The 20,314-nt window shown below is 53.8% G+C and overlaps 1 protein-coding gene across 1 annotated transcript in view; it reads left to right on the top strand.

Moving 5' to 3' along the window:
* The window catches only part of MEGF9 (multiple EGF like domains 9), a gene marked incomplete at its 5' end in the record, with an annotated part of 43,261 nt that overhangs the window by 18,172 nt on the left and 4,775 nt on the right, over positions 1–20,314 (top strand). The window contains 4 exons of the mRNA XM_084298806.1: positions 2,399–2,600; positions 12,372–12,511; positions 15,980–16,114; positions 17,038–17,310. Of these exons, the coding sequence (XP_084154932.1) occupies positions 2,399–2,600; positions 12,372–12,511; positions 15,980–16,114; positions 17,038–17,310 (750 nt within the window). The remainder of the gene's footprint in view (positions 1–2,398; positions 2,601–12,371; positions 12,512–15,979; positions 16,115–17,037; positions 17,311–20,314) is intronic.

The following is a 20,314-nucleotide window of genomic DNA, read 5'->3' as shown; positions in this document are numbered from 1 at the left end:
TGCTGTGTTCCTTTGTCCCCTCGTGCAGCATGGTCACAACACCAAGCTCAGAAACCTGCTACGGCACAGCCCTATCTCAGCTGCAGCACAAAACAAGCTTTGAAAATTTGTTTTGATGTGTCTGACAAGCTGCAGAGCAGGTGCCACGTTGGCTCAAGGCAGGTTTTTGTGGCTCGCTCTGGCTGGGAGAAGCCCAAGTGCCCGAATCGCTGAGGTTCCACTCGAATAATTGAGTCGGGAATTGGGCTCATTATCTGAAGTGGGTGCTGGAGTGGCTAATCGTGGATCGCGAGGTGTTTGTCCTATTTACTGGCTTAGATTGAAGAAAATTGAGGTGCAATTTCGCAGGTGTGTAGGTGCAGAATAACTTTCATGGGGATACTCTAGATGTCTTGATGGGGTGACAAAGCTAAATAACTATTTCTGTGATTCGTGTTGGAGGAAAACAAACAGTCGAGGCATGGTGTGGTATTAAGCAGCAAGTCTGGCTGGCTGCTGCTCGGGGAGGTCCTGGTACTTTTGGGAGAATGGGACTGTTATTTCTTGAAAAGTCTACCCGTAATTCATGGGCTTCATAGAAAACTGCCCTATAACGTGCTGCCAGTAAAGGACAACAACAGCCATCAGGGAAACTTCTACAGTACTTCTGCATGTGGGAGACCCCATGGGTTGTGTTTCCAAAAGCACTTTGAGGGCTTCACTGTGGTTGAATTTTAGCAGGCCACTTACAGATTAATACATGAATCTTCATGCAGTCCTTGGGTTTTAAATGCGGTTCAGTGCACGCACCTGCTGAAGAGCTGTCTGCCTGGGAAGCCATTCCCAGTCCTCAAAACTGTGTGTGGTGTAAGTGTTGGATGACCTTAAATCCTAGTGCTGATGTGGAGCAGTAGTCTTGGGCCTTCTTGGAGTGATTTGAGCTTTGTTTTGGTCTGATTTTCTTGGGCCGGGGGCCTGGCCTCTCCCCTCTGTGCAGTGCCCCGAATATGGCTCTTCTCAGGCAATAACAAACAGCAACGCTTGCGTAAAGCCCCTGATGCTTTATGTGCTACTTCAGAAAATAATCCTCGTTTATAATTCACACTTGGCAGCGAAAGCCTTTAAATTATTAAGGCACCAAATATTTTGCAATGAAGAAGCGGAGAGAAAGCTCGTGTCAGAAACAAATTGCCGGGGAGGTTGTTCTCTTTGGTGTGTTGGGTACTTTAAAATATTATGAGAAATGCTGTGCGGGGGGGCTGGAAAGGCACCACTTGCTCAAAAGATTTTTTGTTTGGGTGTGTGGTCTCCACAGCCCTGTGAAGAACGAGTGTCCCCAAAGCTTGTGGTGGGGCTGATGGTGGCCATTGTGTGGTGGGCAGGGCGGTAGCTGCGGGTCAGGAGGGTCAGGAGGTGGGAGATGTTCAGCCCCAAGCACATGGAGCTCAAATCCCTCTGGTCTTGAGGGGATTTTGTTTTGTTTCTCAGTGAGCAGTGGTCGTACTTAGAGTGTCGTGTAGGTATGTCCTGTCTGTCCTTGTCATAACATCCCGTTGGTAAACCTGAGGTGTTTCAGTGCTCTGAAATGCAGGATCTTGTAATTAGGGGGTTTGCTGCCTGTTGCTAATTTCCAGGGAATGGCTGAAGTTGGAAGGGACCTCTGGAGGTCCTGTGGCCCAGGCTCCTCCTCAGGCAGGACCACCGAGAGCAGGTTGCACAGGATTTGGGCAATTATTTCATCCTCATGTTACAACACCTAGCGTTGGGCAGCTTCTGGAGCTGTGTAACCGGACGACGACTGTCATTATAGATATATATTTATTACAATGTGTACGATATGTACATGAAGGTGGTGAAGGGACTGGAAGGCACGATGTCTGAGGAGCGCCTGAGGTGACGTGGTTTGCTCAGCCCAGAGGAGAGGAGGCTGAGGGGAGGCCTCATGGCGGCCTGCAGCTCCTTCATGAGGGGAGGCCTCATGGCGGCCTGCAGCTCCCTCACAAGGGGAGCGGAGGGGCAGGCGCTGAGCTCTGCTCTCTGGGGACAGTGACAGGACCTGAGGGAATGTCATGGAGCTGGGACAGGGGAGGGTCAGGCTGGGGGTTAGGGAAAGGTTCTGCACCCAGAGGTGGTCGGGCACTGGGACAGGCTCCCCAGGGATGTGGTCACAGCCCTGAGCCTGCCGGAATTCAAGAAGCGTTTGGACAGTGCCCTCAAATTTAGGGGCTGATTTTGGGGTGGTTCTGTGTGGAGCCAGAAGAGCTGGACTCTGATCCTTGTGGGTCCCTTCCAACTTAGGTTACTCCATGCTTCTCTGTCTATATCCATGTATTAAAGCACCTATACCCATCCCCTGGGTACGACTCAAGCCCCGCGTGCCCCCAGCGCGCTGACTTCAGCCTCTCTTTCCCTCTTGCAGGACAGCCATGCAACTGCAGCAGCGTGGGGAGCGTCGATGCAGGCTCCTGCCAGGGCACGCCAGGACCCTGCGTCTGCCTGGAGGGCTACACGGGGCCGCGCTGCGAGAGCTGCGCCCAGGGCTTCCACCCCGACCCCAGCCGGCAGCGGTGCCTGCCCTGCGGCTGCAGCCCCGCCGGTGCCATCGGATCCAGCTGCGATGAGTAAGTAGCTGAGCATCCCTGCTCCGGGCTGCTGCGGGGATCTGGGAGTGTTTTTTTTTGGGGGGATTTGAGGTGCCGAGTAGGCAAGAATGGATGGTGTCATCTGGTTGTAGTATATAAAAAAAATTAAAAAAAGCAGGAAGGAAGTTAGCTTCACAAAAATTGATGAAGCGTGTTCTTCCTCTCTTTCAAGAGCTGGATTATAAAAATATCCGTAGCTATGGCAAAAGCCCTGGCAGCCCACAGAGGAGCCGAGGCACCATTTGGCCCTGAGTATCAGCAGGACCTCTTCTCTGTTGCCTCATGCATCCCACAGCCCCTGCTGCCTTCACAGCGGACGCCCGGAGGGATGCGGAGGCTGGGCTGGCACGGGAGGCTCTGGGGAGGCTTTTTTCCGAAGGGAAATCGGTTGCAGCAGGGGCAGGCGCTGCGATCTGCCTTCGCTGAGTGTTGTGAAAGAAGTGTTGGCTCCCGCCCTGCCCGGCGTTTAACCCAGCCTTATCCGCGCCTTCTCTGTGTCAAGAAAGCTGCCGCAGATGCTCCTGAGCTGTCGTGTAATGAACATGTTCCTCTGCCGTGAGCTTCTGCTGCGCTGGCATCGGTCCTGTTGTCTTCTGGGGTTTGGTCTGGGCTCCCTGCGTGCTCAACACCTGCACGTTGCTGCCAAGGCTGGTGCTGAGTCAGAACCGCAATGTTCTGCAGGGGCATGCAGTTTGCAATAACTTCATGCGTTGTTTTTCTTTTTCCGAGCACCCAAGCCCTGTGTTGATGGCCCTCCTTTATCTTTCAATTCTGCGTTTCTCTGGTGGCACGAGCTGTGAAAAGTCAGAACGTAAAAGCAGTGCTGCTGTTGGCTGGAGTGACCTTACTGAAAAATGGACTCTTGGGGGCGGAAAGAGTTTTCCACTTGCTTTTTTAGCAGTAGGAAAATATTCTTGGAGGAATCGGAGTTTGTCATGGAGTAGGAAACGAGCTTGGTGGGACCTGATGGAAAGGCAAATTGGGCAAGACAGCAGATTGGGGAAATCTCATCCGGGAGAGGCAGGAGCCCAGGGGCAGGGAGTGTTCCCATCCCGATCTGCGTCAGCGGGTGCCATCCGCCCACGCCAGCGGGAAGCGCCCCAGGAGCTGCGGGTGGGCTGCTCTGAGGTGTCAAGGACAAGGAGCTGGTGCACGTGGTGAGCCCTCGTGCCCCATCCAAACACAAGAAGGCCCCAAAGTGGCAGAGAATGTCCCTAGTTCTTCCTATTCTTGCTGTATTGTTTTGCAGCCTTGAGGAACGTGGGGAGATGGATCCTCAGGTGTTTAGAAGAGGGAGCATGGGGCAAAACTGGGAGAAAGTCTTGGGCAGGAGGAGAGAGGAGGACTGATGGTGGCATAGATTGCTCTGTGTTTCTCCTGCGTGCTCCGTGAGGTTGGCCACAGGCTGAAATGACCTCTAGATATTTAAAGAGAGGAGAACTGGGTCAGCTGTCTGTGCTGCAGGGCTGGGGCGCTGCCCGCTGTGCCCACACTAAGTCATCAGCCCTCTTGTTCCCACAGCGGTAGGCACCAGTGACAGTCAGAGCAAAAAACAAGTTAAAAACAATAAAACAAAATCAAGAATCAAAGAAATAAGGAGACGGGCATCCAGGAGAGGGGCTTGGGAGCTGGGCAGAGCAGATGCTGGGGACTGGGTGCGGTGATCTGCAGCACGAGGAGCGCACGGGGCAGCCCCTGCTTGGGATGGGGCACGCCAGCACGGCGCAGCGCCAGCAGCCAGCTCCTGCTTTGTTGATTTAAAAACAAAAAATCCTGACAGCTGTTCGCTTTTTTTTGTTGTTATTATAATATTTTAAAGTGCCAGGCAAACATTACCTTGCACAAGTTAATTCCTGCACGCTGGCTTAAGAAAAAAGTGCCTGCTCTTCACAAGAGTCGCGGGGAGAAGCAGCAGCAGCGTGCTGGGCTCCGAACAGCTCTGCCAGTGGCTGGTTTCAGGGGCAGCATGCCCGAAGGCTGAGCACTTGGGGCACACAAAACATGCCCGATACGTCTCAGCCAGCTCGCTCAGGCTTGTGCAAAAGCGCCTTTTAAAGCACCACCATATGATGGTTATTATTATGATTTCCAGGCATGCTCTATCCTTGTGCCATCTGGCCAGCCAGATACACTGTTTATTAACTAGACCGCAAATGCAGACCATCAAATAAAAAAAAATAAATAAAAAAGAAATCCCTTTCCGGAGGCAGATCGTTGACTTTGGGAGTGAACATTGACCTGACACGCTGTCTCTGTGAATGGGCTCCAGAGCCACTAATCGAAGGTTGCTTTTTTTTTTTTTTAAATTGATTTATTTTTAATTTTTATTTGCTTCTCTGGGAGTCCCCCCTGGGAGGCGGAGGCTTTCCGTGCCGGTGAGTCAGTCGCGTTGGGTGGCTGCTCTCGCCCTGCGGCACGGAGCCTGGCCCGGTGCCGCGCGGGGCTGACGCATGCTGCAGAGCAGGAGCGAGCTGTCCCCGCTGCCGTGGTGCCTGGGCTCCCTGCACAAAGCCTGTTGCGCTGGGCTGGATGCTGTGCGGGTGCTCGCTGGAGGTATCCATGGCCTGGGAGCATTCAGAGCCTGCAGGAAAGGAGAAGAAAAGCTGAAGTTTCAGGGTCATGGAGCAGGAGAATCTGAGGATGAGCACAGGTTGAGCACCAGAGGTTGTCCGAGCATCAGGACAAAAGCCCTGGCTGGGGGCAGGTGGTGATATCAGATGTCTTGTGGTGGCTTGGTGGGAAGTTTCTTCCTGCCACCAAGCAGCGATCCCACAGCACACGAGGAGCTGCACGGGCACAACTATTTCAGTCTGTGTTGAAATAGTTTTCCTGTGCAGACCTGTCCTCTGCCTGGCTTAATTAACGAAGCGGGATTATGTGTAACACCAAGCCTGCAAGAGGATGTCAAATGACTTTGCATTTTCTCCCTCTGTAGCAGCACCAGCCAGCCCCATGCCGGATTGCAGACAGGGCAGGGCCACCCCAAAAGCATCCCAGTGCCTCCCTGCACCCCATGGCAGGGAGGAGCAGTGGCGTTGCCCTCATTTACCTCCTACCAGGCGTTTCTTCAAGGCTTTCGTAGCACAGGACATAGGACTTGGCTTTTCTTCCTGGGGGCACGTGGGCAAGCATCCCTATGCGGCTGCTCTTGTGCCCCACATTTTGGGATGTGATAACGGAGAAGGTGCTGTGAGGTGGTGCTGGCCTGCAGAAGGGCTCAGGGCTCCATTTCCCATTGCTATTTCCCTTTTCTATGAACCCGCTTCTTATGTATGTTCAGAGACATTGCTGGCTGATGCGAGAGGGGAGAAAATCGCTTGGTGAGGCTTTGGTGTCTTGGGAAGTTCTTGTGTGGTTACAGTTAGTTTCTCTCCATCACAGGGGAGGTGATGTGATGCGCCTCATCCTCTGCTGCAGCACTGCCCGTGCTGCTCAGCACCGGGAGCTGTGGCTGCCGTGGGCCGGGGAAGGATTGTTGGTGGTTTGGCTGATGTGGGCTAACTGTCCAACTCGCGCTAGCATTGCCACTTCCCTTCAAAAATAATAATAAAAAAACCTGTAAATGAGATGTGTGTAATGTACTATTGCTGTCCCTAATGAAAAGAGACGTATGTCAAAACAGACTTTTGCAAATTTAACAAGTCGCTCCATCAGCCCGTGCCTCAGTTTCCCCACGAGCAGACGGGTGATGGGAAGCAGAAGCTGCGACGTGCTGCCTGGAGCTGACAGCAGCTTTGCTTCGTGCCCCGAGCTGAAACAGGCTGCTCCTCTGCCAGCTGAGCAGCCGCTCCTCGCAGCTCTGCAGCGTGGGGTCCGGCTTCAGCCTCGCTTCGTGCCGCAGGCTGGGCATGAGGCGTGTTTGAGGAGCTGCCGCCGCTCGCTTCCGTTCTAAAAAGAAAACCAAAAAAAAAAAAAAAGATAATGCATGCATATAAATGCCAAAGCGTTAATTCAGAGATGTTTTGCCCCCTCGAGGGGATCTGCTGCTTTGTGTTCCTATTAAAAAGAATTAAAGCGGAGCGTCCCCGAGAGCATTTGTACATGGCTGTGCCCTGGAGCTGCGAGGCTGCAAGGGGGGCGCCGGTGGCGGGGCAGCATCCGTCCCTCTGTGCCTTCTTTGTGCTGGGCTGCTGACCCTCACTCACACGGATCTGTGAGAGCGTTGCTGAGGGGAGCAGGGTCAGCAGCACCACACAATGCCCTCTGTGAGGGTCTTTGAATGAGGGCTGGGGGCTCTGGGGGAGCTGGGCAGGGAGAGCGGCTCGCTGGGCCTGCGGAGGTGTTTGGATGTGGGAAGATGCAAAGGAATCACAGGGGAAAAGGGAAGAGGGAGCATTATTGGTCCTGCTGGCGTTGGGAAGGTCGTGGGCTGGACCCAGCGTGGGCAGCGTGCGGCGTGAAGCCACCTGGTGTGGGACCTGGGGGGGTTGTTTGACTGAAATGCAGAACCACCGAAATCCAAGTTTTTTGTGGAGCTTCCCTAGCCTGGGCAGGAAGGGGGCAGGCACACAGGGTTACCTGAGTGAAAGCAGTGGAGTTTTCGTTTTGCATAAAGAAAATTCTCATTTTATGCCATTCGTGTCGCCACACTCTTGGAAATACCTCTTTTTTTTTTTTTTTCTTGGGGGTGGGAGCTGTGGTTCCATCCTGCTGTACCTGCCCCATAGACCACACCGGGCACTGCTCCCTTCAGAGACTGGGCCCTGGAACCCCAACTTCCCAAGGACTTCTGAAAAACCATCCCCATAAAAGCACATTTCCCCCTGTTCCAGAAAGACTGGGCTCTCTTTTATAGATTGCCTGAGCACAAGTGGTGGCTCATTATCTCCGAGCAATGCCTTGTCAGCAGCCCTCTGCCAAGAACAGATTTTTTTCGTAGCGGAAATTGTTACGTGTGGACGTCATAAATGCAGAGTACCCGGGCAGAGCATATTTTCCTGCATACTTTAATTGTCTAAATATCTCTTCTATTACAGACTCTCGTATCCTTTGCGTCTGCTTTAGCTCTCCTCCTCTCTTCCCCCCCAGGCAGGTAAATATTGTACCTGCACCCATTTTTATCAGGCTGCAGATGGGAGAGGGAAATGGATGAGTGATCGGGCACAGCGGCAGTGAGCGGCAGGCTGTTATCATCTCCCCTGCAGTAATTGGGGCTTCTCAGAAATCCTGGTATTTTGCTGATTTTCCAACAGGCTTCGCCGTTCCTCTCTTGCCTCTTGCAGACTTGCTGCTCTGGTCAGCATTGACTGCCCTCAAAAACAAAATACCAGCATGGCTTTACAAGCTCTGGTGGCTGAATTCTGGATTTGGGGAGGTGGCGCCCAGCCTGATTTTGGGCCACGCTTGTTGCTCGTGCCTTTTCCTATCCCATGCAGGGAGGTGTCAGTAGAGGTCTAGAGGATGGAGGGGCTTCGCTGTGCAAAACCAGTGTGCCCAGTGAAGACCAGCCCCTTCTCCCTGCCTTCCCCACTGGTGTGTCCTCCTCTGTGCCAGGTTGGCCGCACCATGGCCGTATTGCCCTCATCTTTAGGGGATGCTCTGCACCCCATGGGGCTGAGATTTTGCACTTTGCCAGGCTTTCACTGCTCCTCCATACGGAACCCCATCCAACCTCGCTCTCCGGGGCCATCGCTGTCTCCCCATTGCCATCAGGTCCCCGCGGGTGGTGGCGGGGGCACTGGGGGAGGAGATGCCCGGCTTTCCCGTGACGCAGGGCGTCCCCGGCAGAGGGGGGAGGCGGCGGCGGCTGGACAAGGTGTCCCTTTGACATTTACAAAGCGGCCTTTCAGAGCTGTGAAGGGTCCCCGCTCTGTCGAGGGCGGCCATATAAACAGATGCCGTCCCCCGGCACAAAGCGAGGAATGCGGCGCACAATGGCCCAATGTTCGGCACGATAAAGCCCCGCTTCTTCTGCCCGCCACAAAGGCGGCTCAGAGCCGGGCGCGGGGCTCGCTGCCTGCGGTAACGCTTCCACGAAAGCGTTTGGGCTTCCAGCAGCGGCGTGGGGAGCCGAGGGAACGGGGAGGAGAAACCCGACCGTGTGCTGTTACGGGGCTTTTCCTGCTCGCCGCTTCCCCACGTGTGAATATTCAAATGAATGGGCCGCAAGGAAAACCAGCGTTAGGATGGTTCTCGATTTGCTTAGGGCAGGTGTTGATGGCCTGGGCTTTCCCTGGACGTGTCGTTTGCAGGTGGTGAGGAGGACACAGGAGGACTCAGCCCCGGTGCTGCCAGGCACCGTGGGGAACCAGCACAAAAGGAGCCATGCTCGCTGGAGGAACGCGCCGCGTTTGGCAACGTCTCTTCTCAATCCTCATCTCTCGCAGCATCCTTTTGTCTCGTCCCATCAAAGTGTGACAAAGCCTTCGCGCGAGGGTTGGCGTACAGATGCTCGTGGCATTTTTCCTCATTCATATGTTTCGCTGGCAATTGTGTGCGTTACAGGCACGCCTTGGCCCTGCTGGGAGGAATGATGCGCCCCTCTTACAGGAGGTTTGCGCTCACCGTGGATGCAGCAGCGGCTGGCAGGGGACAGGCAGGTGAAGCTGGGGACACCGTGGGGCTGAGGACATGCCATTGCCCTACCCTGTGGTTTTGGGACTTGCCAGCTCAGGGGGATGCTCCTGACCAGCAGCGTGGTGCTGGGTGATGCTGTGCCATGGTGCTGGGTGTGCCTTGTGCTCCAGAGTGAAGCAGAAAGATGGCAAATGTCTCTGGCAGAGCTTTCCTTCCGAGCCGTGGGAGTTTTTGCGTGGCCCATCCACACGGCGTGTCCCGATTGAGGCCCGTGGGAGCTCCCTCCTTCTCTTAATCTGCTCCAAAATCATGCCAGTCTTGAAAATTAAAGTAAAAACCACTAAAAAGGCACAAAAACTCAGTGCTGGGGCACTTTAGTCAGCTTGACTTGGTCCAGGAGCTCCTGGGCTCTCAATGGCAGCTGGGCATCCACGTTTAGCTGGCAGCTGGGAAAACATTCAGGGTGAATTTCTCCCTTCCCTCACCCTTGGAAGAACAAACAGGAGAAGAAAATAAACCATTAGAGCTCACGAAGGGTTTCTGTTACACCATTAAGCCGTGCACAGCGTGCCTCCGGCCAGCCCCGAAGCTGTGCTCCTGTCTCCCCGTTCGCTGTCCCCTCGCTTAGGGCTGTGCACAGCTGCACATGGCGATCTGTCGCAGGCTGCAGATATTGTAAGGCTTTTATTTTCTTTCTTGCTACAAGGCCCTGGCTTCCCCTGCTGCCCGGTGCTTCCAGGCGCAGCCCGTCCTGGCTGTGTGTCCATCCCTGGCCGTCGGTCCTGGCTGGAAGTGAGCTGGGTGATGCTCTGCGCCGTCAGGGCCAGGCAGGATTTCGGAGGTGTTGCCTTGCAGTCTTCCCAGCTGGCTTCGTTGGAGTTAATCATCATCTGAAATCGAGTTGAGCAATTGATGTTGCTGCATCAAAACGTTTCGTTCCCTTCCCCCTCCTTCCCCCCACCTCCCCCAAAAAAGAAATTCCTGGCTTAGGCTCAAACTCCAGCTCAGTTCTCGCTGTGCGAGTGTTACACTGTGGCTCTTTTCTTTCAAGTTTCTGGATTTTTTATGGGCACAATCGGTCTGTTAACAGGACTTTTTTGTGGTCGCAATGCATTTATATCATTGACCTTTGCTTTAAAAAGTGTCTGACAGCCTTTACTGGGCTGGAGCTATGAAAAGGAGTGTTGTAAGCGGGCTTTATTCTATAGGAGCAATGACCACAGGCAAAGCTTTATATTTGCTGAGTGATTTAATTCTTGCACATGCAGAACCTGGCTCTGGGCCACATGTAACATGTTGAGAAAGGGGCTGCTTGAGAGGCATTAAAACCAAACTTTCCAAAACCATTTTTTTTTTTTAAATAGCTTTCTTTCCTGTTATTTTTAAGCTAACGAGTGAAACCAAGGGACGCTGCCCCCAAAATGCTGCAGGGAGCTCCAGCAGAGCCATCGGGGAAGGAAACCTTTCCAAAATGACGTGGGAGGCTGCTAGCCAGAGGAACAGGAGAGGGCCACTGAAATAAAGGCCTGAAGGAGGGACAGGAGGGAATGAAACAGGGCACCCGGCCCCCTGGGGAAATCCCCCATTGGTTGTTTTTCCCTTCTTGGCTCTGCCCGTCCCCTGCCTGCTTACAGGAATATCTGCCCAGTAGTGGTCAGAAGCAAATAAAAACAGGCTGCTTTTTGTTTGCTCTTGTTTTAAACACTGCGGCAGCGTTCGGATTAATGTCGGGTCTTGTGAAAAGCTTTTTAAAAGTCAGGCAGCCCGAGCTGCTCAACAGCATCCCTTTGAATTCTGCATCTGCCTGCTGCAGTCCCAGATAATGGGCTGGAGAGCAAGGAAACACCGCGCTTCTTTTTCTTGTAACCGGCCCATTAAATGTGCCTGAAATCTCGTGTTCTGAAAGTATTTAATTGTGCGGCCTCTTGGGCTGCCTGCGGTATTTTGGTGTGCCTTTGAGCATCTCCTCTTCCTTCGGCAAGTAAACGAGCGGCAGAAATACTCAATTATGGTAATTCCTCACAGAAGCAGCGTCTTCCCCAAACATCGCAGTCTCCTGCCTTTTAATTAAAAGCACCGCATCCACAGTGCGTCAGGCCTTTTAAAGCCTCGGCCTCGATTAGTTTTAATCAACACGTTGTTTTTTTTTTCCAGGGGCTTTCAGAAGCAAATGGTGCGTTGCTCGCCCTTCCCCAGGAGGAGCGAGGGAGAACAATGGCTTATCGACGCGCAGGCACGATGAGCCCTGAAATGTGGAGTTAAGGAAGGGGGTGAGGAGGGTTGAGAGGAGAGGACAGGACAGGACAGGACAGGAGGGTGCATCCTTCTGGTGCCCATGGATGCTCTGTGATGGTACCCACGCTGAGCCGCTGCTATGGATGACCCCGTCTCCCGCAGGGGACAAAATCACATGCGTTTAGTTTTTTTTTTTTTATTGTGGTTTCCCTGTGCACGCAGGGCTGGGTTTGCCCCAAGGCTGTTGGAGATGTGGTGAGGGATTTCTGTGCCCCGCTCAAGTGGTGGCAGCTCCTGGGAGTGCAGGAGGGAAGGGCTGCAGCTGACAGTCACTGCGCCACGGGGCTGATATGATTTCTCAGTGATTTAGGCCTAAATGCTGCTGGTGTGTAAAGTTCCTTATGAAAGCAATAGGTTAGAAGCCTCTACATGGAGAGACTGGCAAGGAAAGCCAAGGGAATAAGGGTAGCCCTTGCCTTGTGTACCCTCCTGGTGCTCCATCACAGCAACCAAGGTTAATGCGCTCGGTTTTAACGGTGCCGTGCTCTGCATGGACTCGTGCCCGAGGAAGCAGGTTGTGGTGAGCTGTAGGGGACACCTTGGGGGGACCCCTCTTGTGGTCCTCCCCTGGCTCCTGCTAGGCAGAGGCCTCCTGAGCAGAGGGGTTTGCCTGGCTGGAAGCGGTGAATGGGATCCCCAAGTGTAGGTGGGTGACATCTGCCTGGGATGAAACACGAGCGGGGACACCTGAGGACACCGTGCGGGTTCATGGCCATTGGGGCATCCGAGCATCTGCAGGAGCTGGGACCGGAGGCTCTCGGAGCTCCTGGTGGATGGTTTTGGTCTGAGGCTTCTCAGAGGGCCTGATGGTTCCCAGTGCCCTGCTGGAGGCGTTGTAAGGGGGACTGGTTTTGCAGGAGCGTTCCAGACACCGGCCGTGGCTTTGCACGCGGGATGCCTCGCAGCACGCCCCGTTTCACAGCTTGTTTCTCTCCGCAGCGATGGGAAATGCCAGTGCAAGGTTGGCGTAACGGACCTCAAGTGCGACCGGTGCAGTGACGGCTACTACAGGCTCAACGAAACCACCTGCGAGCCCTGCCAGTGCAACAACCACTCCACAGCCTGCGACCGCGTAACAGGTAACACACAAGCAGCCTTCCCCCTGTCACCACAGGGCTGGGCCTCTCTGTCTCCGTTTTTTCACACTTCCATTCAGCAGACCTGCACTCCCACCCTGTTACCCTGTGTCTTTGTGCCTTGGGTGCTGCGGGTGTTCACCGTAAACCTGGAATTAAGGTGCAGGGCAAGGCTGGAGTGAGTCCTCTTCTCCATAAAGGCTGCGGTATTTACTCCAGGCTGCAGTGCAGTGCCTTCCTCCTGCAGCCTCTATCGGAAATCAGTGTTCCATTGTTCTCCTACACAAACACCCAACACAGGCTTTTAAGGAGCTTTTGTTTAACTGCTGTTTACCTGGAAACATATACTGTACTGCCAGTGACGTCAGGTGACTATTATTGCCTCAGACAACATAATTAGTGCTGGAAAATACTGGCAGCACCTAATTAACATTGCTCACTTCTTATGGGTTTGCCCTGTTCATTTTCCACGATCATTTCTTTGGCTGTCTCTCACTCAAATGGATGTTGCAGTGCAAATATCGAGGCACCTGTGCTTGAAGAGCTTACGGGAGGACAGGGAGAAAAAAAACAAATTGCTTTCCCATCCCCGGTGGAAGGAGAAGTCCCAGAGGAGCAGCGCTGTGCGACTGCCTGCACAGCCCCTGCTTAGCAACAAAACTCACCCTGCAAAACTCCAATTCTCATCAGAACTTCCAGGAGGGAAAGCAATTCTGTAATATTTACCCAGGAGCTCAGAAAGGGGCAGTCATTTCAGAAATGCTGCAGCGGGTTTTTTTTGGTAGCTGGCAGAGAGACAGAGCTCGTCAAATATGGTATTTTGGGCAATTTTGGCACCGATGTTTGTTCCCTTGTGGCCTGTGTGTCTGCAGCAGAGGGACAGGCAGCCACAGGGCTGGCTGTGCCCAGGAAGCGCCCTGGTCCTGCTCAGCAGAGATGTTTTTGTGGTCGTGGGGGCTGCACTCCTTGAGGATGAATTGGTGCATTCATTCCTTACTGAATTTTGAGTACACGCTTCTGTCCTGCTCATACTGCAGGATACAAGTTGGACCTAAAGCTGTGTACACATCAGCTGTGTTGCTGATTTGGAGCTGGGCGTGTGGGTTTTGTGAAGGAGTAAGATAATCTGCTCTTCCTTCTCCTTCCCCGACGTTCCCCCCTCTCTTGATTCAAAGCCTCACTGCAGCTGTGGCCTCGGGGCTGGGGCTGCTCCGGCTGCCCTGTGACTGGGGTGCTCCAGCCCCGACTGCTTCACGGCAGAGAAAAGCCCTCATTTAGCTCAATGACCTTATTTTTTTCCCCTTTTCCTCCATCTGCTTTATTTGCTGCTGGGGATGGGGGAGCCCAACAAAACCAGAACAGAACAGGCCATAAAAATGCGATCTGACGCCTTGCAAGGAACCCAGCGCGCTCAGCCTGCTCTAGAGCCTGCACTTTGTGTGACCTCCCAGCTTTACATCAACTCTGTGCAGTCTTTGTCAAATTTTCAAGGTTTTTTTTTTTTTCCCCTGCATTAATGCCATACTTTGGGCTCCCTCTGGCGGCTCAGCAGCCGTCCCTGCACAGCCTCGCTCAGTGTAGCTGTGCCCAGGAGGAATACTTAAAATTATTGGGCTGGAAATTGGGCAGCCAGAGCTCCCCAGGCGCTTCCTTCAGCACGACCCTCGTGCCTGGAGTCGGGGCTGTGCAGCGAGTGGGGTCACATCCGCCCAGCTGGGGTACGGCCGGCTCTGATCCTTCCCCGGGGCCTTATCGGGGTGGGAAGTGCTATTAATTATTAAGGCTTTCCACATTGACACCCGATTGCTTTGCATGGCTGAGCGAGCTGCTGACTCACTGGAAACAGCCATTTTGCGGGGCTGCTGTAGATAAACGCGGGTAATTTCCCCCGACAGGAGAGATGGTCCTGAACCGACGGCGGCCGTACAGCAAACGCGGAGGTGGTCCCGGATTTACGCCACCACGGCCGCCTGCCGAGCACGGCTCGAGGCACCCTGGTGCTGCTCGGGCCCGGTGACTTTCACGAGGCAGCCGACGCGGGGCTGCAGCTGCAGAAGCAGAGAGCAGAAGATGATTTCCCTTCCAACCCCGACGCCTCTCCCACAAAACCCACCGGCTCATGTCTGACGGGCGGCCGGGCGCAGAGCAAACACTGCGGGGGAGCTGACGCCGTGCGGGCGTCCTGAGTCACCACCGGGGTGCTGCCAGCTCCGTCGTGGTGAATCAGCCTCCTCCCCAAATCGGCAGCCGCCGGGGTTTGCAGGGTTTGCAGGGTTTGCTTCCCGGCCTCGGCACGAGGCTGGGCTGCGAGGATGCGCTGGGGACGCTCAGCTGTGGAGCCTTCCCCGTGCAGGGAGAGGAGGAGAGGGCGTGTGGCGTGTTGGGCTTGCAGGGGAGCCAAACTGCTCCGAAATTAATGAGGAAATCTGCTGTGGGGTTTTTAACAGTTGATGGCAGCCCAATTCAGAATTTTAGACGTGGGTCGTGTGGGTGGGAGACTTTTCCATACCCCCGCAGCGCTGCGGCTCAGCAAACCTCCTGTCGGTGCTCAGATATGCAAGGAATAAACCACGCTGTGCCCCCCTTGGTTTGTTGTAAGGTGGCTGTTGCCCTTTTAGAGCCTTGTACAGGGAATTCAATCAAAAAAGCATCCCTCAGGTCACTGCCACCTCGACGAGCAGCCTGCTGAATTACAGGATGTTCCTGGTGATGGATGGGCTTCTGGTTGCGGCTGCCTTTTTATAACTAGGGAGATTTTTCTTGCTCTGCTCAGGGTAATGTCGAAATGCAATTTAGAGGGCCATTAGGACACAGCCTCTTCTAAGACACAGCCTGTCGGTTTTATGATTCAGGGGCTTCCCCGGGTAGGGGCGGGGGCTCATGGATGCCCCCGGGTCTCCTCTGTTTCTGCAGGAAGGTCAGCGCTGCTGCGGGCTGGTGCCTGTAGCAAACGGTCCTGTGATGGGGATGGGGGAGCTGCGGCCACACTGTTGGGATGGAGCCATCAGCCCCCTGAGCAGGACGGTGGCTTTTATTTGCCCCTGGCCACCAGATTTTTGGTGTAGGATCACAAAAAGAGGGCAAAGAGCTGGAGGGACCCTTATTGAGCCTAGGGGAATTTAAGCATCAGGATCCTGGCTTGCTGTCACAGATATCAACCCAAACCCTTTGTGTTGAGGAACATTTAATATTGATAGCATTATTTACCTGCACTGACCTTTAACAGTGATGCAATGCAAACATCTCTGCTGGGGCTGCCTACTTTTTCATGCTATGTGTGTGTGGGGAGCAGGGGATGACCCTCAGAAGGTCAGAAGAGGCCAGGACTGGTCCCACGGTTGTGTTTCGGCCGGAGGGCATCCCAAACCACCTGTGAACTCGGATAATTGCCGGCGCTCCAGGCTTATCCTTGCTCCAAATGTTCTGCTCCAATTCCTGCCGCTGACCGGCTGCTTGTGCTCCTCTCCCCAGGCACCTGCCTGCACTGCCAGGGCAACACGGAGGGGAAGCACTGCGAGCTCTGCAAGGACGGCTTCTACCGAGGTGCCCGCGCCTGCCATCGCTGCCCGTGCTCCACCGTGGCATCGACCGGCACCTGCCGAATACGTAAGGCTTTGGGGTTGGGTCCCGTTCCTCTGGCAAGGAGCACAGCTCTTCTCAAGGTGCTCCATTGCATCAGCCTAGGGGGTGGGTTATAGTCCGTGAGGATGGGATCGGGGCGTCCTGCTTGAGTAGCCCCAGGAGCCCGGTGAGGCTTGAGGCATTTTGCTGGTGCTTGCCTTGCCCTTGTGAGAGTGAGCGTGCAGCAGAGCTGTCGGGAGCCCTTTGCTGCTGGCTGCAGCTGTGGCAGAGGCAGATCAGTCACTGCACAGCTTCCTCTGAAGAGCCTGCAGAGTTTTGCAGAGAGAAAGCACCTTGCTTACAGCAGCAGGGAGATGTGCAGGAGGTGCCCAGCAGCACTATGCAGCCGTCCGTGCTTCCATGAGCCTGCTTTTGGACATCTGAGTGGGACTCAAACCTGATTTCCCCGTCTTCTCGCTCTGTTTTGATAAAACCAAGAAAAGTCATAGCAGTAATGAACATATGTACGACTTTTTTTTTGATATTTCCTTAGTCCGTTTTGCAATCAAGCCTCCTCTGGCTTCATATAGGCCCCAAAGTTCCTGCAGATTGCTGACATCCCTGATACAGTTCCAGCTGCTTCCTGAAATTGGCTGCTGGAGATGGAAGCATTCAGGAGCAATCACCCGTTCGCTTAGCAACGTGCTGAGCATGCTCTGTGAGGCTGGTACCAGGCGTCAGAAACCCACAAAGCTTTTTTTTTTTTTTTTTTTTTTTTTCTCTCTAGAAACAGAGGATGTAGCAGTTAAATTTTAAGCCAAAAATACACTTCTTAGAGATTAACACTCGGTGGCTGCTGATTTTTGTTGAAGTGGTTTACGGTCGGGCCCCACGGAACAAATCCCCCGGCGGGGGTTTCTCCGCGAGGGGCTGTGGCACATCCCTCTTTTGTTTGCTCTCCTCCTTAGGGCCTGGTGAAGCTGCCCCAACGTGCGACAAGTGCAAAGCTGGCTACACAGGCCCCAACTGCAACCAGTGCGACAGCGGCTACTACAACTCGGACAGCATCTGCGTCACGTGTCAGTGCAACGGCAACGTGGACCCGGCGCTGTCCCCCAGCATCTGCAAGCCGGAGAGCGGGGAGTGCATCGGCTGCCTGTACCACACCGCTGGCTTCCACTGCCAGGAGTGCGAGGACGGCTACGTGCGAGACCCCGAGGGCACCAACTGCACCAGGAAAGGTAACGGGCGCTCCTCAAAGCGCGGCCGAGGCTTGCCGTGCGCCTCAGATGGCTGAAGGCTGGGGAGGGCAGGCTGCTAATTATTCCTGCAGTGTTTTTGGAGCTGAGGAGGAAGCGGCTTTAAGGTCTTCCAAGGTAAACAGAGAACCCTGCGCCTCCGAAAGGGCTGGCTCAAGATGGTGCTCAGGGAAGACTTCCCCTAGGCAGTTTCCTGCGCCTCCGAAGCTCCATCCTCCGTTACCAGGAGCTGGGCATGGCCTACATTGAAACGAGCAGCAGCGATGCTCCTGCCATGCTGCTTGCCCCTGGCATTCTGCAAATACCTCGACAGACAGTTTCTTTCACAGGTCAGGACAGTTTGCTGGGGAGAAATCTGTTCGTGATTTCTTTAAATGTAGGTTTTCAGATTTCCATTGCGTGATGTGTTGGATCTCTGAGTGCCCGCTGAATTGTCCAGACGGACGGGTCCATTCCCAGCACTGTCCAGTTCCCTGCAAAGGGACCTCTTCATAATAACTTTTGCCACCCCTGACACCGTGCCACGCAGAACAAGTTTAGATATTCTTCTTGTTACTTTCTACGCGGGGAAGCTGAAGCTGAGAGGTGAGACCCAGAGTGACACAGCACTTACAGGGAGCTGCTCTGGGGTCTTCCATCAGTTTTCAGTCCACATCCAAGACACTGCATGTAGCGGTGCAAGCTAGCTCTGGAACTTAGAGAGACTACTGCATAGTAAAACTCAGAGTAAAATGAGAGAAAATAATTCTTATGTTGCCACTTCAGTGGTTATTCGGAAGTTTTTCCACAGGGTGGATCTCCAGCTCCATGCATAGAGACGCTACCGGTGCTCTTACGCATTAGATAAGAGAGCCCAGAGTTCAGGAAAGTGTCTGGGCCCAAATTCATCCTTGTCACCAACAGAGATTTAATTCAGATCTTCCATTAGGAGCTAATGTGGTTTCCACTCCCATGCTGTTCTCAGGAGGTGCAATCACAGAGCCCTCTCTGCGGGGAGATGATCAATACAAAAAAGTTGAATGCTCATTAGCTGTAACTTCACAGTTACAAGCTGGAAGTGGCAGCTTTGCATCGGGTCATCCATTATCTCCCTCTGCACAGCTCTGACTCTGTGCAAAGAACGACATGACCTTGCTCCATTAAAATCCATGTGGATTATTTTGCTTGTACACTTGCAGTTTGCGCTCTTTGTTTTATTTTAGTGGCATCGTTACGGTCGGTTCCTGATGTGGGTAAAGACCTTCCCCTTCCCTTTCAAAGGGACTGGGACCTGTGTTCATCCAGCCTTCCTGTTTCCCTGACACCTGATTTTTTCTCTTTTTATTACGCAGTTAAGAAGGCTGACAGTGTCTTTCATTGTCTCAGAAAAGGTGCTTGTGCATTACCTAGTTTTAGGATGGGATTTTCATAAAGCACCAGCGCATTTGAGTGGCCCGGTTTCAAGTAACTTCTCGAGTGAAATTCTCTCCAGATTGGCAGAGTAAAATTGTCAGGCTCAATGAAGCAGCCATGGTTGGTACGGTGGGATGCTTTGGCCAGCCTGGGCAAACCTAAAACCAGCCTCCCGTTTCCACAGGGACCCCTCTCAAGTCTGACCGTGGTTTTGATGCTTTCAAGGCTGATTGGGACAACATCCAACAAACGTTTGGGATGACCCAAGTGAGGAGTTTTGATTCCGAGGAGTGAGGCATCCCTGCCCCAAGGGTGAGGCTCAGCAGGCAGCATCGTGGCACAGCCCAGCACCGTGCTGCCCCGCACAGCACCGCTGCCTTGAGCAGCTCGCTCACGGCACGAGGCAGCAGCAGCTTTGCAGAGGCTGCAGTCGAACGGAGCAGCTGGATGCGGCGCTGCCAACAAAGCTGCCAAAGCAGCCCGTTGAGTGAGCAGCTGCTGCTCTCAAGGAGCGGGCTCAGGACATCTGGAGGGCTGGCACGGCCCTGGGGAGCGGAAACAGGCGCCCTTGGATCGGCCCAGAGCCGCGGCCGGCCGTCAGAGCGCGGCACTGTTTTACCCGTGATGTTACCGTCAGTGCCAGGAAATGTTTTCACCCCGTCCCCCTAGCCAGCGCCTAGCTGATGCTGACTCACAAATGAAGCCCAAAAAAGTCCCATTTCCTTGCTGGTGAATCAGCCATTGTGTCGGTTCTGTCTTTTTTCTAATTATAGCTGCTGGCCGGGTTTGCCAAGAATTAAGTGTTGGTGAAGGAATTTGGAAAGGATGACTGAATTCCTCGTGCCCTTCTCCCAGAGCCATGTCCAGGAGCCTTTTGCTCCTGTCACGTTGCTTCCTGCTGCTGCATTCTGCCCGTTATCCCATAGAGAAATGCCTTCTGGCAGCCAGCATCCTGACCATCCTTATCAACCTCACACAGCACCTGCAGGGAAGGGAGAAGCTGCCGCAGGGAGGGACTCAGAGCAGAAGGACGATGCCTCCTCCAGAGGAGTTTCTGGGAACCTGGCAGCCCAAATTTAACCCATGGGAGCTCTCCCGAGGGCCCATGGCAGGAGATGTGCTCCATATTCACAGCTCCTGTTGCCACTGAGATGCAGCTTTGTGCACAGTTGGTCCTTCGGAAGTGAGTCCCCTCTTCAGGCATCATTTGTAGGCGTGCTTTGCAGGAGGGCTGGCTCCACGCCGCACGGCACCATCAGCGGGAACTCCTGCAGCTGCAAGTGGGTTTAAGATGATGCTGCATTTCTGACAGCAGAAGGAGAAATGAAGGAGATGGGAAAGAGAGTGCAGAGTCCTGTGGAACAGTAGGTATAGAGTATGTTTTGGTTGGTTGAAGTTTCAGTTTCTGGAAGGTTCTTTTTGCTGATTCAGCTGCCTTCTGGCCCTGGTTATGCCAGCTGGGGGTTTCTGTGAAGTTTCTGTATGGCTTCATTCAAAAGCAGGACTGGGATTTTACATTCTACAGTATAAATACTGAAACCTGGTGCAAAACACTGTGGCAGCGGAATACTGAGCTTCATTATTTTCACTTCTG

Source organism: Netta rufina (assembly GCF_964035555.1).
Source record: "Netta rufina genome assembly, chromosome: 20".
Lineage (NCBI taxonomy): Eukaryota > Metazoa > Chordata > Aves > Anseriformes > Anatidae > Netta > Netta rufina.
The sequence above is the reverse complement of the archived record's forward strand: the minus strand, read 5'-3'. Positions and strand labels throughout refer to the sequence as shown.